This window comes from Eschscholzia californica, unplaced genomic scaffold, assembly GCF_041429995.1.
Source record: "Eschscholzia californica isolate CP2 unplaced genomic scaffold, dmEscCali1.0.p SCAF_3, whole genome shotgun sequence".
Classification (NCBI taxonomy): Eukaryota; Viridiplantae; Streptophyta; class Magnoliopsida; order Ranunculales; family Papaveraceae; genus Eschscholzia; species Eschscholzia californica.
The window spans coordinates 16,689,888-16,706,761 of NW_028238420.1; the positions used below are offsets into that span (position 1 = coordinate 16,689,888).

Sequence of the window (16,874 nt, forward strand, 5' to 3'; positions counted from 1 at the left end):
CTAGATTCGTTTCTAGGTTTTGCTATCGTATAGCTATTCGTGGGAATTTGTGACATCTCTATGTCTAATGTTTCTAAAGTTTCGTATTCTCAATACTTAAACTAGAAGCACATTATGTTTCTTCCTTAATTGTTTCCAAAATCAATATAAGGAAAAACTCCGTTCGGGTTCTCCTCTAACCCGGGTCTATGTCGGAAAAAATTGTTCTCGGAACCGGGAGAAAAGTATGAAAAACTCCCTTTCAGATCATGGCCCAAAAAGCCCTTGAGTCTCACTCAAAAAGATCTGAGTCAACCCTGGTCAAAGTCCCTTGACTGGTCTCTGATCAACTCTTGACTCAGCCTGGTCAAGGTCCGGTCCTAGAGACAGCACTTTCCTGCCGTGCTTTGTCTCTCGGGCAGACGCGTCCTAGCCCAGCTAGACGCTTCTGTCCTAGGACAGACCATAGACATCTCGGGTGAGATGTCTAGGATGCGTCCTGGTCGCGTCCCAGACGCGTCCAGACCATCCGGTCGCTTTATATGCCTCTCGGATGCTTAATCCGAGAGCTGTTGGAACTCCCAGACGCGTCCCAGACGTGTCTGGTCTCGGGACAGCACATGTGCCATCTCGGATGTTCGGTCCGAGATGCACCCGTGCTCCACAGTCGCGTCCCAGACGCTTCTGTGCACAGACGGCGAGGCCATCCTATCTGGGATGCCTTCTGGACGCGTCCAGACGCGTCCTAGACGCTTCTGGATGCTCCGGTCGCATCCGAGTTGCATCCGGAAGCTTCCAGTCGCATCCAAGATGCTTCTGGTTACTCCAGACGCATCCTGGATGCATCCGGACACTCGTCCAGTGTCTCGGTCCTAGACCGAGACTCTAAATAGGTTCCCTCGAGCGCGTCCCAGACGCGTCGGGGATATCCGAGACGCTCCTGTCTCGGAATCCTATTCCGTCTCGGACTGGGATGTCCCAGACGCGTCCCACGCGCAGGGACGTCCGAGACCCGAGAGTCTCGGACTCCTAGTCCGTGTTGGACTGGGATATCCCAGACGCGTCCTAGACGCTCTGGGATGTCCGAGACCCGAGAGTCCCGGACTCCTAGTCCAGCTCGGACTAGGATTCCCGGTCCTTCACGGATTGGGATTTCCAGTCCGTGTCCCTGTCTGTCTCGGACTGTCTGTCCGAGACGTGCTGGTCCGGCCCAGACGCGTCCTGGACGCGTCCTGGCCGGTCCGGCCAGTAGGGTTTCCAAACTTTTTGGAAATCCAACCGTCCCAACTGATTTTTCTTTTCTTTTCTTTTGTTCCAGCTGCTGTTAGGTACTGTTTTTCATCAATTCATCAACCAATCTTCATGGTTTTGATGATTTTTATCAAAATTCTAATACCCTAACACTTGTTTATGAAAACTCTTTTCATAAAAATATGTTTCTAGTGTTTCTAGGTCATGAATCTCATCCAAAACCCTAATTTGATCTCATCAAACTTATGTTTAAATCTCTATTCAAATATTAAAACACTAATATCTAGTTGTTCAAGTAAGAATCTAATTCATCTAGTCAAAGATAGTTCATGCAAACGGCTCGTGATGCCACTGTAGGGGAATAACCTAGTGTATCTCATACACCTAATTGAATAGCGTTGGTAGCGGAATCTCAAACATCATATGTTTAACACTATTTCCAGGATCTATACATGAACATACCAATGAACTAGATTGGAAAGATGATTACCTCTTAATCGCTTTCCCACGAACTAAATTCCGATCAGTATTTGGAAGATAAGAGCTCCAAGTGTAGCTCCTCTACTTGAGACACCGAGTAATGACTTGAACTCCCTCCTTTCAGTCAGCTAGGACCTTCTTGAAGGTTGAGATGAAGAACTCCTTCTTCTTGACTAGATACTTGAGAAAACTCCTTTTCTCTCTCTCTCTCTGAGATGTATATTCTGAAACTCTTTCAGTTAACCCTCTCAGTTGTTGAGAAATCCCACTTAGGTTGTATAATTAGGTATATATAGAAATCCCTAGAAGAGGTATTAGACTCAAACTAGGATTCCATAAACCTAATTAATAGGCAACACCCAAAATACCCTCCATTGGGTCTCTTAAGTGTGGCCGGCCAACATAGCCCTTTATGGGCTTCCTTGGCCGGCCCACTTAGGGCCTAGCCGGCCATCACATGGCCGACCCTATTGCCTGGGCCGGCCATCACATGGCCGGCCTTCCTAAAGCCATTCCGGGCCTCCCTTTTGGGCCCGGACATGTTTATCTCTTCGGACTTCTCCGAATCTTTCAGGACTTACCAATAACGGATCCAATCCACTTATTTGCCATTATCCATCTAGTCAATTCTCTCCGTTCAAATCATTACTTTGTTGTGTAACCCTTGTAGGATCCGGTCTATTTTAGCCTCGAATCAACTCTTGATTCGACGATCGTAGTTGGCTTCTAGCTAAGCATTACGACCCCTAATTGGACCGGACTAATGATCTTCCGAATAAGGTCATTAAGATCCTAATAGCCAAATTGCACGCATTGCATCCTTGGTCGAAGGACACTCCTTCGGAAGGATACCATTCCTTCAGACTTTAGGCATCATATCCTTCATGGTCGGCCCACTAATGGGCCTTAATTGCCCTGGCCCAAAACCCTTTTATTTCGGCCTTCGTACTATCTTTGCCGTATCTTTCCTTTGGACTTTTTGACATATTTATAGGTCGAACCCATGTTTATATGTCTCATCCTATTAGTCATATCTTCCTATCAACTCGACAATTTTTGGGGTAACCCGATGTAGGATCCGGACAAAGTTAGCCGCGAATCGCCTCGTGATTCTACGATCATAGTTTGTTTCTAGCTAAACACTACGATCTCTAAATCGTCTGGACTTGATGATCTTCTTCATCAATTTTCCTATCAAAAAAATTTCTCACATTGCATCTTTGGTCGAAGGACATCTCTTTCAGTCTCCTACTTGTACTTAGAACAAATGCAATGCTCGATTCCTTTGTCAATTTGTATCCTATCTGATACGTCATATCTTTCAAACTTTCTTGATCCCGAGTGCAACTGTCAATCCAAATGATTAATTGCTTAATCTATTTTAGTGTGGCCACACATTTTCAATTGGTACTGATCAAGTGGCCCTGGGATACTTTTCTTAATATAATTAGGATGACATAATCTATTCTTGCACTCCCACTCAGCTTCATGTCTATCATGTCTTTCCCAGTATCCGCCTTTATAACCTCCTTTTACGGCGCAATATTTGATAGAACCAAAGTCAGACATTCCTTACGTAAGATGAGTGGAGCACTCATGTTTTGAGGAATCTCTCCAATCTTGTCAATGAGAGGGTTTTGACGTTCATCAATCGTGATGTACTCTCCATCTATTGTATATTCCCAATCATACAACCACGTAGTTGTCTTGAATACTCTTATGTGCTAGTCCTCGTAAGTCATTGTTGTCCATGCAATTACCTGGACTAGGGACGCATACCGAAATAATTTCAAGTTCACTTAATAGGATTTCATTCATTATTAGATCACGCATCTGATTAACCTGTTTGGAATATCCCATTATCTTGGAGTGTCATTCAAATACCAAACCAAATTTAGACGACAAAATAAACAACTATTATTTATGATAACAAGAGTTTGTAAATTTGATTCTGTTCCGTAAACCCCTTTATTCACTTAATTTACTAGTTAAGGTTATTCTCAGAATGCACCTTTGCCTTAGACCTTATGTTTGACCTTTCATACCTGGTCTTAAGTGACAGTTTAGTTAAAACGGGTCTAATCCGAGTAAACCTTTTCCAATTATCATTTTAATTGAAGGTTTCTTCCTTCAATTCTTTTGATAATTCTCTAATATCTCTTTAGTAGAATTAATGCTTCTAAAGCCTTAACTATATTCTTTCGTTTGTGGAGTTTGCAACAGTATATATGTAGCTTGGTAATAGCTTAGAACCATTTCCAACCTATTATTTGTGACATCCCATGTTTTCGGTTAAAAGAGAGACTGTTTGGCACTTAGAAAAAAGTCAAATTGGGGGTTATATGTTTAATTAACGGGGGCTGAATTAGTTGAATATAATTATGATGGGATTTGTGTATTAAGTATTTAAAGGTTAGGGGCTCAAAATGAATTATATAGTATGGGCACTTCTAATCAAGACATGTGGCGTCTCATTTGCCTTAAAATGAATCCAACTCACCGTGCATGCATGTAAAGACGGGTAGCTGTAGGTTAATTGAAATTTTGATAGTTTGTTTTTCTGGACCCCACAATAGAAATTGTTTTGGCGTTGGGGTGCTCTAGGGTTTGATGTTCGATTTTATTTCTTCGATTTCTTCGCGTCCGGTGGTCAGAATTCAAAGAAACTTCTTCCAGGTAATTCCGTTCGACTTGTTCTACATATCTATCCGTTTAGAATTTTCAATTTCATCCGTAATTGGTGGATTTATGATGGTTATATCGATAACTGTATAATTATACTAATTTCATTTGGGTTCAAAATTTGGAGCTATTTAGAAGATTATTATTCAATTTCTTCGAATGATTTGTGTTCGGAAACATGTTTAGGAGATTGTAGACTATTTCGGGGTGTCAAAATATAGACGTGGTGCTGCCGAATTATTTTAGTGTTCGAATTTCATATTTGGACCAGTTTTAGAATGAATTGGAATATAAAGAATTACCCGAATTTTGTCGTATTTCATATGAATGGACAATTTCAGTTACAAATTTATATTATGAGGTTCATTATATGATTTGTCAGCTTATGAAGACTCTAAAATGAAAAATAGAGTTTATGGGAAGTTGGTTGGCTAGTTTGTATGCATTTGGGTATTCAGGGGACATGGCTAGAAAGTTAGAGATCGATTCGATAGATACTTGAAGTCTTCCGAAGTTAGCGAATTTGCTTTTAAGAACCTAATGTTTCTTTTCGGTTTGGTTATTCTTCCTTATCCCAGAGTATGCGAATGAGGAGAAATTTGGTCGCCTGGTAGGCGGGAGGTCTTTGGTGATGCAAGGACTGAGGTACGAGTTCTGAATCCTTTATCCAATATGGTTTTATAGATATTGAATATGCTAGATTTTATAGTCATATATGCGCCATTATAACTATAGTTTAGGTAGCATGAAACTCGATTTATGTGATGAACTGAAATATGGTTGAATGGTTTTATTGTGATATGAGAAATGCTTTCGAACTGTTTTTGCGATGATTGCAAACCTACTGCGGATTATGTCAACCTACGGGCACGTAGCCATCGAGGGTAGGTGACATGTGGACACGGGTGTGACCCGTGTGAGACCGGTGAGGTGGGCGACACTAGTCATGAGACCTGTGGGAGTAGAGTGCTTCACTTGCTGGCCATTGGTGCTCGTGCCTCCAGTTCGAGGCTCAGGGACGTACACCAGACCGCTCGTCTAGGAGGTGACATTGATTGGATATCCCTCTGCTTTGTGTGTGATATGGCTATTGGTTGTTCCACTTCCGTGTTTGATAAGATAATGAATCGAATGAGAAAATGGTTTTGATATACGAATGAAACTGATTTGAAAGATCGCATTAGATGCATGACAGGGTACCGAAGAGAATGAGGTTCAGGTCCTTCCATGGTAATTGGGGGACAACTCTCTTATTCGAACTCAGTGATCAAAAACATATTTAGATACTTAAGGTATATATGTATCATGAGGTAAACTCTTCAATGATTGTGGAGTCCCTTAGTGGGAGAGGGGCTTACCGGCTAGGGGTAAGTCTCTTTCTCGAGGAGACGTAGTGCATTAGCTAGTGCCTAAATGGGTTGGTACTATCTAACGCACTCTAGGCTCTCCTGAGGAACTCTCCTCTTAATTGGGAACGCACCATGGGTGGGCAGCTAATCACTATTATTGTTTGCTAGATTAAGGAAAATGGTTTTGTATATATTATATACAGTAACTGGTTTGCAAACTCGTCTTGTCATGATGTTTATAACTTATTAAAGAAACTTTTGAAAACGTGATGGGTTTTGGATTGGTCTTCTACCAGAATAACTCGTGTCGGTAAGTATTCTGACCCCCTATCAGTTGTCAGTGTCCAGGTGCTTTGTCGTAGCCTCGAGGCGGAGTGTGTATTCCAGCCAGTGATCTTCTCTGACGAGGCTAGTGGAGTTATGTCGTTTTATATGGTTTCTCGTTATTTGCAAGTTATGTATCTATTGCAGGAACCAAACTCTAATACGTATATACATAAAACTTAGAGTTGTTTATAAGTTGTATCGGTGTTTTATGAGGCGTTTGTATGTTTGTAGTTCGGGTTTCGACCCGAAACTGAGTTGAGTTTGTTTAGCTTCCACTCGATAGTTTATTTCTTTGTGTATGCGAATGTATGGTTTGCATGACAGGTTTTACAGGTGCGACCGGTTCGATTTACAGAGGAAGCTCTGTCGGATGTCCGTCTCGTCTGTGAATTGTCGGGGCGTGGTCGTGTCTATTTTGGGACATGGGGCGTCACATTATTCTTCCATGTTTGGAAGTTTGCATTGTATGATATCTATTACCTTTTACTTCCCACTTTGTACAAAAAACTCATCCTAAGTACTTTCCATGTTCCTCAGGATGTTCTTTAGTGGTGGTTCAGAATCCCTTATCTAGATTTGAATGGTGATGACTCATCATATTCCAAGTATTTGAGACGTCTTAGGCGAACTCTAATCATGTCCAACATGACCGATCTTATGCTCAAAGCATAAACACCTTTCTCATGCGTGCTTACTCATCAGGGCCTACCGAACTCTGAGTCTTGTTGAGCTCTATGCCATGTGATTTGTGTCGAATTTCTATTCTAGAGTTTTTCACATTGGACCTTTTAAGAATCCTATCTATGTAAGTTTCTTTATTCAGTTCTATCATCTTTTTGATCTATTCTTATAAATCTTAGATGCCCAAAAGCATTTCATCCTTTTTTGGGTGGTCATTTATTGAGTCAGTTCAATTCTAAACTGTTTCAACATCTTTGATGTTGTTCTCAACTTTAATATGTCCTCTACATACCGGACCAAGAAAACCGGATCACTCCCACTAACCTTCTTGAATCCCGAGGTTCAAGATTTTCATCATTCTCTAGGAATCAAACACCTTTGATTACTCGTTGAATCGAAGATTCCAACTCTTTCTTGCCTACTTCAATCCATCCATAGATACCTAAAGCTTGCGTATTTTACTAACCTTTAGAGTCAATAACTTTCAGATTGTGTCCAATGCACATCTTCTTCCAGAAGTTCATTAAGGAAGATAATTTTGACCTTCATATGTTGGTGTGATCTTTATGGACTCAAGCTTTAGCGACGAATGTAAAGATGTTGTTCATAGTATCGTGTTATGAATCTGTGGCCTTTATCTTCTCGTTTAGCTTTGGGAAATACAAGTGTTTCCATCCTTCTCAGTTTTCTCCTTTGGAAAACTAATTTTGCATCCAATAGATTTTACTCCATTAACCAAATTTTCAAGTTCCAAATTTGATGAGATAATCTTTTGGCTCAAAGATAATTTTGCAGAGTTAGGTTTTGTTATAGCTCTGTGCAAGTCTGTGGCTTTTATCTTTTATCAACAAGATCTCATTCTTCTAAGCTAGATAGATAAGCCATTATGACTTAAAGGGGTTGTGAACCACAAAGAAATTTTTCTAAACTACTTGAGAGTTCTCTTTTTCTTGTGAATCTAATTCGTCTCTTGCGGTAGGTATTTAGAGTTCATCCTAACTTTACCTTTTAATCCTCTTACTCTAGGAACCGCGATTTACTGTTCTCAACAGTTTTGTTACTCTTCATCTAACTTATTCGATGCGTACTTTTCTCAATCATGGAGTGACTTGGGAAGTCATTTCTCAACTCCTTTGATGGTTATCAAATTCTTGACTCAAGTTTCACCATACCAATCTAATCGGATGGTTAAGATTTCTTGCGAGGTGACATTTTTTTACTTCGTTTTATACTTTGTTTAAACCTTTTCAAAATTTTGACTTACACTTTATGTCATGTACATTCTTGTACTTCATGAAGCTGTCAGGATACAGGTTAGTTCTTACAAGTAAACTTATAGGTCTTCATAACCAAGTACGACTCCCAATAGATTATTAGTCTCTATGACTTTCTGAAAGGATGACTTTGTCATTCGATCTTTAAGACAATATCTACATGTAGCGCCCAAATCCCAAATCTCAAGCTAACCGCCTTAAAATTGAAGATTTGAGACCTTCACACTGGATCCACGAGCAACGCCTACCATGAGTGCACAATCAATACCTGAAAAACAAAATAGTTGGGTTATAACCCAACTGCAGTAGATTTTCACAAACCTAAGTCCGGGGTAGGCAAACTCAATCCCCAATTAAGGAAGCATTGTATTCATATTAATTATTGTCACTATCGGAAATTCAACTGTGACAACTAACATAATACAAAGAGATTTACCTCGCGCTTATAGAAACTAATAATTTATGTTTTTGATTATTAGGTTTTCAAGGGTTTAGTATTCTAGTCCAATACTTACCCTCATATTACAATAATATTTTCTCTTTTTTTAGCAGATATAAAATATCATGCCTTTAACTAAGGTAAACCTTTATAGTACCAAACTTCACATGTAAGTACACAAAACATTATGTCAAAAGACACAATCATCAAAACCTCGTTCGGGTGTCTCAGACCAATACACAACAAATATTGACTCTTATAACGAATTACTAACAATTCAAACCAACAACACATGACAAGTCAAAAGGGATGATGCTCGTAATAGATCCTCACGTGAATTGCAACCTCAAACACGCAAGTAACAATAATAGTTAACAAATACAGACTCGCCACTAGAAGGTATCTGCCTAGGAGATACATTGCCTAAAGAACAGAAACCATGTGATTTATCTCAATAAAATCGTTCGTTAGATATTGTCTTGACACCTTACACAAAAACTATCATAACTCCTCACTTGGAACTCCGATTAATACACCGTTTGAAGCATTGGAAAGTAGATGAACATTCCTTTCCAACCTTATAAGAAAAACACCAAAATTTATTACCTATCAATACAAGATTAAGTTTTAATCTAAACCGAAATACAATAGAGGTTGTTCTGACACTTTATACAAAAACCATCATAACTCCTCACTCGGAACCGCTTGAATTATTAGAAAGTAAACGAGCAAACCTTTCCAACCATGTAAGAAACACACCAACGTTAATCACCTATCAATACCATATTAAATTTTAATCTAGACCGAAATACGGTAGAGACTATTTTGACACCTTGTACGAAAAACTATTATAACTCCTCACTCAGAACTCCGATTAATGCACGGTTTGAAATAATAGAAAGTAGACAAACAAACCTTTCCAATAATAAAAGAACAACATCGAGATTCTTAATATATCAATACCAGATTCAATTTTAATTTAGAATGAAATACCGTCGTCAAGAAATGTTTTAAGGAATTCTAGAAAAAACTAATATCTAAACCATTTAATCAGTTTTTATAAAAATATGTGATTATTAATACTAAACTTATCATGAAATAAATTGAAAGAGCCTACAAAAAAAAATTAGAAGATAGAAAATCTACCTCTTTTCGCCTTAGATGACTTCAAGACCACAATCATGCCTTGTTTACTCTTTAGAGTACTATATCTCTATTTTTTCTTCTTTATTCATCCTTACTTCACTAAGGAGTGACTGCACCATCTCTCTTTTCTATATGTTTTCTACAAAAGTGAAGAGGATTAGAGTTTGTAAACCCACTAGTATTTCATCTAAGTCCGAGAAGCACTCGGGTTTTCTTGGGACGCGTCTTTAAAACCGAGAGGCTTTTGTCTCGGACTTCCTGTCCGAGACGAGCATGCGTCTGGCCGGGACGCGTCTTGGCCAGATTTTGGGAACTTCGAAAATCACCACTTCTTTTCATTTGCTTTCAATAGTTGTTGTTCTAAACTTTTAGAAAACTTCTAAAAACCCAAAATCTGATTTTCAATAACTTCTAAAATCAAAAAAATCATCACTGTTTAAAACTCTTTTCAAAACCGAAATCTTTCAAAATTAAACTCTTTTGAAACTCTTTTCAATCATTAATCTTGAAATCAATTTGAATAACTTTTAAATCTAATTCAAAACTAAACAAATTGATGCTCATTTTAGACTTATCTATCTATCTAAACAAGTATAGCTTTAGTCCGAAACTTAGCCAAAATTAGTTACTTGAAGAGAATCTGATGCCACTGTTTGAGTTATGGTGTCTCCTAGTGTTCTAAGAGGAATCTCAGACATCTAATGTCTAACACTAGTATCCCCAGCATCTCATGCATAAGCTGAATATGAACTAAGTAAGTTAGAGATTGTTACCTTAATTGTTATCTCCCACGGACTTAAACGGTTGAATATAAGAAACCCAAGAGCTCCATTGTAGCTCCTCTACTTGAGACACCGAGTAATCAACTTGATCTCCCACCTGAAGTTTAGCTAGAAATTTAATGGTACTTAGACGAAGAACACTGTCTTCTTTAGACTAGATAGATAGATAGTTGGGAACTATTTTCTCTTTCTTTCTTTACTTGATGTTGTAGAGTCAGAATTCTCTTTGAGAATTTTCCACCAGTTCTAATGAGGACCTTATATAGAATCTCTTAGATAGAATCCAAACCTAATTAGGTTTCCTAAAAGTCCAAAATAGAAACCGAATAAGGATTTCTCAAAACTAGAAATCTCTTTCTATTTTCTCTTTTTCCTTGTTATGACCAGCCTACCTATGCCCTAAAGTCTACGTCTGGCCAGCACCTTTTAGTGTGGTCGGCCAAGGCATGGCGGCCCATTAATGGGCCTTAAGTGCCCCGGCCCAAAACCCTTTTGTTCCGGCATTCGTACTATCTATGCCTTAGTGATGGGTCATGAAAATGCCCCATTTGAGTCGCTTAATTTAGCCAAGTTAGTCGGTTTCGAGTCTTTATTATAATAAAATGGTTGGTTTTCTTGATTAGGTGTCTTTTGCGGAGTTAGATGTGAAAAACGGTTAAAAACGAGGAAAAGCCGCATAAAGGGTATTTTGGTCATTTGGAGTCAAGGATAATCTGGTAATTTGGCCAATGTCAGTGCGTGGTTGATAAGTAGAGGTCGAAACGAGTCCGTAGGAGAAAACGGAAGTCAAATCGGAGTCCGGACGAAGGAATAAATCAAGGTCAAAGTTTTGTCAAAGAGGGTTGACTTGCGGGACAGTGTCGGGCACAGATTTGGCGCGCGGTACACCAAGGAACACGTGGCGCGCTCCAGAGGTCGTTTCATCTAATTCGCGTGTTCTCGCTAAGCAACAAAATAGGACCCTTAGCGCATGATCCCATGCATCCCGTTGCAGCTTAACTCGGTACTCCCAGTCCCACGTTCTAATCTTATCCGTCCGCTTCCGCGTGTCCCAGATCGACGGTTGCTGAGCATCCTTCCAATCTAATGCTTCCGTGTAAACCGTAGCAACATAATCCGGTAGTCCCGTGGCCACGTTTTAATCGTGACCATTACCTTCCGTGTTTTATAGATCCGACGGCTCCTGTGCATCCCGTGCTTTATTACGTATTCCGTGTGAACCGAAGCATATTAGCTTCCGTGCACCCGGACGCGTGGCCCCTTCCCGAACCATCCAGATCCGCGTACCCTTTGATCCGACGGCTACTGTTTGCTGCCGCACGATTAATTGCTCAGCCGAGAAGCACCATAGCATCCGAAACCCAACCAAACCCTACCAGCCGCCGACACTTGTGTTCTTTTAGGGTTTTTCAACTTTAAACCCTCCCAAATTCCAAAAGTAACCCTTCTTTTTTACCTTTTCCTACCATTTAACCCAACCAAAACTAAAACCCACCTATAAATAAATCCTTTCTCCTCCATTAGAACTTGGACTTCAATAACCCTCTCAAATGGCTTCCTTACCTAATTTCTAAGCCACTTCTCTTTCTATCTTCTAACCCTAATCCTCCATTCTTTTCTTCTACTTCTTCTCACCTATTTCTTTCTCTCTTTTCTTCTTACTCAATCCCTCTTCTATTAAATCCATCTTTTTCTATCTTCTTCTCTACCACTATTCTTTCTACCATTAATAGTCATCTCCTTCTTTCTTCCATATTCTTCCACCATTTCTAACCCTCTTCATCTCTTCTTTCCAACTTCTTTCTAGATCTACTTTCTTCCTTCTCTTTCTTTTTCTTATTTGGGTTGCAATAAAATAGCTATTACTTGGATTCCTTGGAGTAACATTCTTGAGCATAAATGGAGCAAATCTTGGACAAATTGGAGATACATGGGGATATGGAATTTGAGCATTCTTGGTGATTTCTTTCCATTAATTTCTTAGTATTTTCATTTATTTTACAATGTCAATGAATGTTATTCTAGATTCCATGTATAGTTAATTTAGCAATCTAAGGTTGTGAATGAAACCCATTTTGGATCTTTATAATACTTGTTCTTGATTAATTAAATCCTTTGATGTGCTTCAATGCCTATTGATTGTCATTTCATGTTGATTCTATAACCTTATTATCATTCATGTATTATAATTAGATATTTCATGCTTTTATTGAATTATTAGATGAGATATGCCTTTTAGATCTTGAATGATAGTGTAGGAAATTGGTTTTACATGGTAGTCAATCATACATTCTTAATTATAAAATTGTTTTATCTAGAATATCATCCGGAATCCAAATAGTTCATTATATTGGATCCCGAGCAAATACAAAAGAGATTTAAGTAATTAAGTGCTTGTTTTATAAAGTGAAATTATGTGGTGGATTTTATAACCTTAGATATCTTCTCCCCTCTCTTAGATAGTTTATTTACTTTTATTCGTTTTCTTATTTCTTTACAAATCAATCATCAAATCAATGAGTGATGGGTGTGTGTGTTAGTCTAAGTTACCTATTGACATTTGGATTATTGGGCTAAACTCGCCGTCAACATCCGAAGTTACCTACCTATCCCTTGGGACGATACTCGATCTTATTATAAATACTATAACTTGACCCCGTATACTTGCGGGAATAGACCTAATTTTGGGTCTATCAAGTTTTTGGCGCCGCTGCCGGGGATAGGTTTAGTAGTTAGGATATTGTTTGCTTGTTTTGTTCTTTAGTTTAGTGTTATTTGTTAACTTAGACGTTTTTCTTTCTTTATTTTCGTAGTTTCTTATCTTTTCTTTTTTTTTAGGTACCACTTTAAGAGAAAAGCCAAAAAATGGGAACATAGAAGCGAAGGGGAACAAAAGAATCAGAAAGGAATCGGAAGGAAGAACGAAACGAGAGGAGCATCCGCTAGTATCGTATTCTATCTCTTTCTTTCTTACTTGTGTGTGATTGGTTGGATGAGTTTTGATTTGCATTAATAGCTTGTTTGTTAGTTCCTTGAGCATTGTGAGATCATGGCCCGTTCTTATAACGGTTGGCCATTTGATGATGATGATGAGCTTATTTCGAGGATTCCCCGCACTAACCGACCTGATATGACCTTAGGTGAATACCAAAGGATGTGTAGGGATGTTTCGATTAGTGAGGGGAATAGACCATTTGAGCCTGACCGATCTCGTATGACCCTAGGAGAATACCGATGGATGTGTAGAGATGGTCAAATTAGTGATGGATATGGTCCGACACTAAATATGTATGAGAGACCTTACATTCCACACTATTTTGAGACCAATGATTTTAGAGGCAGGTATGATCCTAGTATGTACGGTGGGAGTTATTATCAAGAGTCTTCATTTAATTACACTTGTGAGCCTTATCATGAAGAGACTCTTGAAGATAGATCTCAATTAGAGTTTGCGAGTCGTCTGACTGAAATGATGTTACAACATGAAGAGACACAGATTCAAATGCAACAAGAGTTACAACAGAGGTTTGAGTCTCTAAATCATCAGTTTGAGTCTCTAAATCATCAAGTACAGATGATTACATCACAGTTATTAGCCGACGAGGAAGGGGTTTTACCACCCCAAACTCAAGAGGGTACTAGGTCCGATGGCGAGGGTAATACGTCATACCCTAGTACTAAGTTAAATGTCGACGAATCAACTGAGAGGACCCAAGAGCTTGAACAAACTGATAACCTTGTTGTCTCGTTTCCTCAACATGTGTCATCTCATCATGATAGGACTACATTAGACGTTGATGTTCATGGTTGCTCTACGAACAATTTTGAGAATGACACGACTCCGAACTATCCAATTTTTGACACTTGTAAGGAGTCAGTCTTAGATGCAATGCTAGGAAGGCCTGATATTATAACTGACTGCGAGGCCCCAGATGTCTTTGAGGATATTGATGACGTAGTAGTTAGTGACATGTTGGATAGTTTGTCAGACTATTTGCCTAAGGAAACCATGGACCTTGACTTGGTCCCCGAGCATACTGCCTTACCCTTAGGACCTAGTTCGACTTTCCACATGATCTCAAACTCGGTTGTCGATCCCTTTTGGGACATTACAGACGTCTTTCCAAAGACGTCTATGGACATAGTGGATATTCTGTCCACTAAGCTTCCAGATGATTTTTTGCCTTCGACTGATATTTTGACTCTTCACATGTATGTCGATCCTTTTGATGATTTCTTTGTTGTCGTTCCTTCTATTTATACCTACTTAGTGGACTGTGCACCCACTAAGTTTGGGGATGGCTTGTTTTCTTTTATCGTCTCATGTGCACTTCGTATTCTTTATCTTTTTTTGAGACGATTAGCACCTGTATATATCTTTCTTTGGGTTGACCCCCAAATATTCCGTCTTTTGCTTTATGATCGTTAGGCCGATTAATGGGTCTTGATGTTTGTGGGTATCATCTCTGGAAACCCTCCACGAGACATAACTCGTGTTCTTGTGTGAAATCAAGAGAACTAAAGGCTAATTGCATAGCTCAATGCAATCGTGTATACCCGCGTTAGTGGTAGGTTTTATATGGTCATATGTTTTATGTGCTTCATTCTCATGATATTTGTTGATATTTTAGGAGCATTTCTTATATGTTTTACTTCCGAGGCGTGGTTTGTTCCAAGTTTGGGGATGGCGCGAGCTTGGCATCAACTTGGAACCTCTTTATACATGAGCCTTGGTAGTATCATCTTTTATCTCCTTCGGTTATGGTAATATCTTTCCACTCTTCTCTTTAAATTAATGTGCCTCTTTATCTTTTGGTGAGTATATGCTTAGAACATTGAGGACAATGTTAGTTTTAAGTTTGGGGATGCGGGATATAACCATAACCAATGCATGACCATGAGTTTCAAAGACAAAAGGGTTCAAATTAGCCAAAATTTGAAAATTTTGAACATTTTAACTAGATTTGCATGTGATTCTAGTGATAGTTTTAAGAATTTTGATGCATATGTGTCGAGTTGATGAGTTTTGTGATTGCTAATGGCCTTTGCATGAAAGTCGAGTCTTTTAGTGTTTGTGTTGTGCCATGTGAGTTACATCTTAGTGAAGAAGAAACATTTCTAAGAGACCTAAAGTAGTCATTAGTGGAGACTTAACCCATGTGAGAGCTCAAAGCCTAAATTGCCATTCGAGTGTACTCTTCCGCGCTAACTCCGAGTAGAATGAAGAGCTACTCAACCTCGTAACTTATAAAAGAGCTCATTTGATCTCGTGTGCTCAATTTCCTTAGCCACTAGGAGTGACATTAGGATAGCGAATTAACCTTGCCCTTGTAGTCCATGAAACCCAATGAGAATGCCAACTAGAGGAAAGCGGATACTCCATCACCATCCATCATCTTATATCCCGAGAATGAAGACATGAGATAAAAGAATGAAGAATATCAAAAGCAAGTATGAAATGAAAAGTTGATTGCAAGAATAGAGTTATGTGTGTAGTATTTTGTTTTGGTTGTTTGTATTTGTGTTATGAAAAAGAAAAAGAAAAAAAAAAAAAAAGAAAAAAAAAATGAAAAAATGAAGAATGAAAAAAAAAGTGATATGAAAAAAAAGAAAAAGAGTGAAATAAAGTGATTTTTGTGTATGTTTGAGCATGTGTTAGCTCTTTTTGTGGGTGTAATGTGATTGTACATATGTGTTGATGTTTGTGTTCATGAATAAGTATTCGAGGCAAGAAACAAATGTTGAGATGCTTAAGAGGTTCTACCATCATGAAGAGGTCGAAATTCTCGGGAATCCACCACCATCACATCATCTATTGTATCCGCTAAACTTTAGAAGACATTTTTGGAGGGTAGAATGGGTGAGAAGGGCGAGTGAGCTTCCCCACTCTATATAGTAGCTAATTCCTTTTCGAAGATCATTCGTTCCAAAATATTGTCCTCACCCTTTTTATGTGTTGAGTTCTATTTAAGTGATCACACTCACACATACGAGCGAACCATTCTTGAGTGATTTCATTTTTGGAGTGTATGTCCGTGAGGCCGAAGTCGAGACGAAATGTACAAACTTGGGAATCAAGGTTTTGTGACTTCGGAGCATAGATGTGCTTATTATGGTATGACACTTGCATTTTAGGGTAAGATCATTAGTGAAGGGGCCTTTAGCTTTTACAAGAGCTTATTTATTTGATTCATTATGTGTTGACATGCTTAAACCCTTTACTATATCAATCATGTTTATCTACGATTTGGATTTTAGACCCTTGTGTATTTGAAACCATGATGTTTGTGGGTGTCATCTATGGAAACCCTCACGAGACCACACTCGTCCACTAGGGCAACCTAGGGGTTTAACGGCTTGTTGCATACGCTAAATGCAACCGGGATGCCTCCGAAAGTGAGTTAGGTTTTCTTTTATTTTGTTTTGCTCGGGGACTAGCAAAATCTAAGTTTGGGGATGTTTGATGGGTCATGAAAATGCCCCA

The 16,874-nt window shown here is 39.0% G+C and overlaps 1 protein-coding gene and 2 long non-coding RNA genes across 3 annotated transcripts in view; all 3 read left to right on the top strand.

The window, feature by feature from the left end:
* LOC147548733 (uncharacterized) overlaps window positions 1–2,595 on the top strand; it is a 34,357-nt gene extending 31,762 nt beyond the window's left edge. Inside the window, exon 5 of the long non-coding RNA XR_015236570.1 lies at window positions 342–2,595. This is a non-coding gene — a long non-coding RNA (uncharacterized LOC147548733). The remainder of the gene's footprint in view (window positions 1–341) is intronic.
* Window positions 2,596–4,252: 1,657 nt separating this feature from the next.
* On the top strand, window positions 4,253–6,282 carry LOC147548735 (uncharacterized). The gene is made up of 3 exons (XR_015236571.1): window positions 4,253–4,386; window positions 4,971–5,037; window positions 6,076–6,282. It is a non-coding gene; the product is annotated as an uncharacterized LOC147548735 (long non-coding RNA).
* A 5,637-nt stretch (window positions 6,283–11,919) lies between these two features.
* On the top strand, window positions 11,920–16,005 carry LOC147548736 (uncharacterized). Its single transcript, XM_086670593.1, has 2 exons — window positions 11,920–12,348; window positions 13,229–16,005. Exon 2 carries the CDS (start codon window positions 13,440–13,442, stop codon window positions 14,817–14,819), a length of 1,380 nt encoding a protein of 459 aa, XP_086526719.1. The 5' UTR covers window positions 11,920–12,348; window positions 13,229–13,439; the 3' UTR covers window positions 14,820–16,005.
* Window positions 16,006–16,874: the final 869 nt, after the last annotated feature.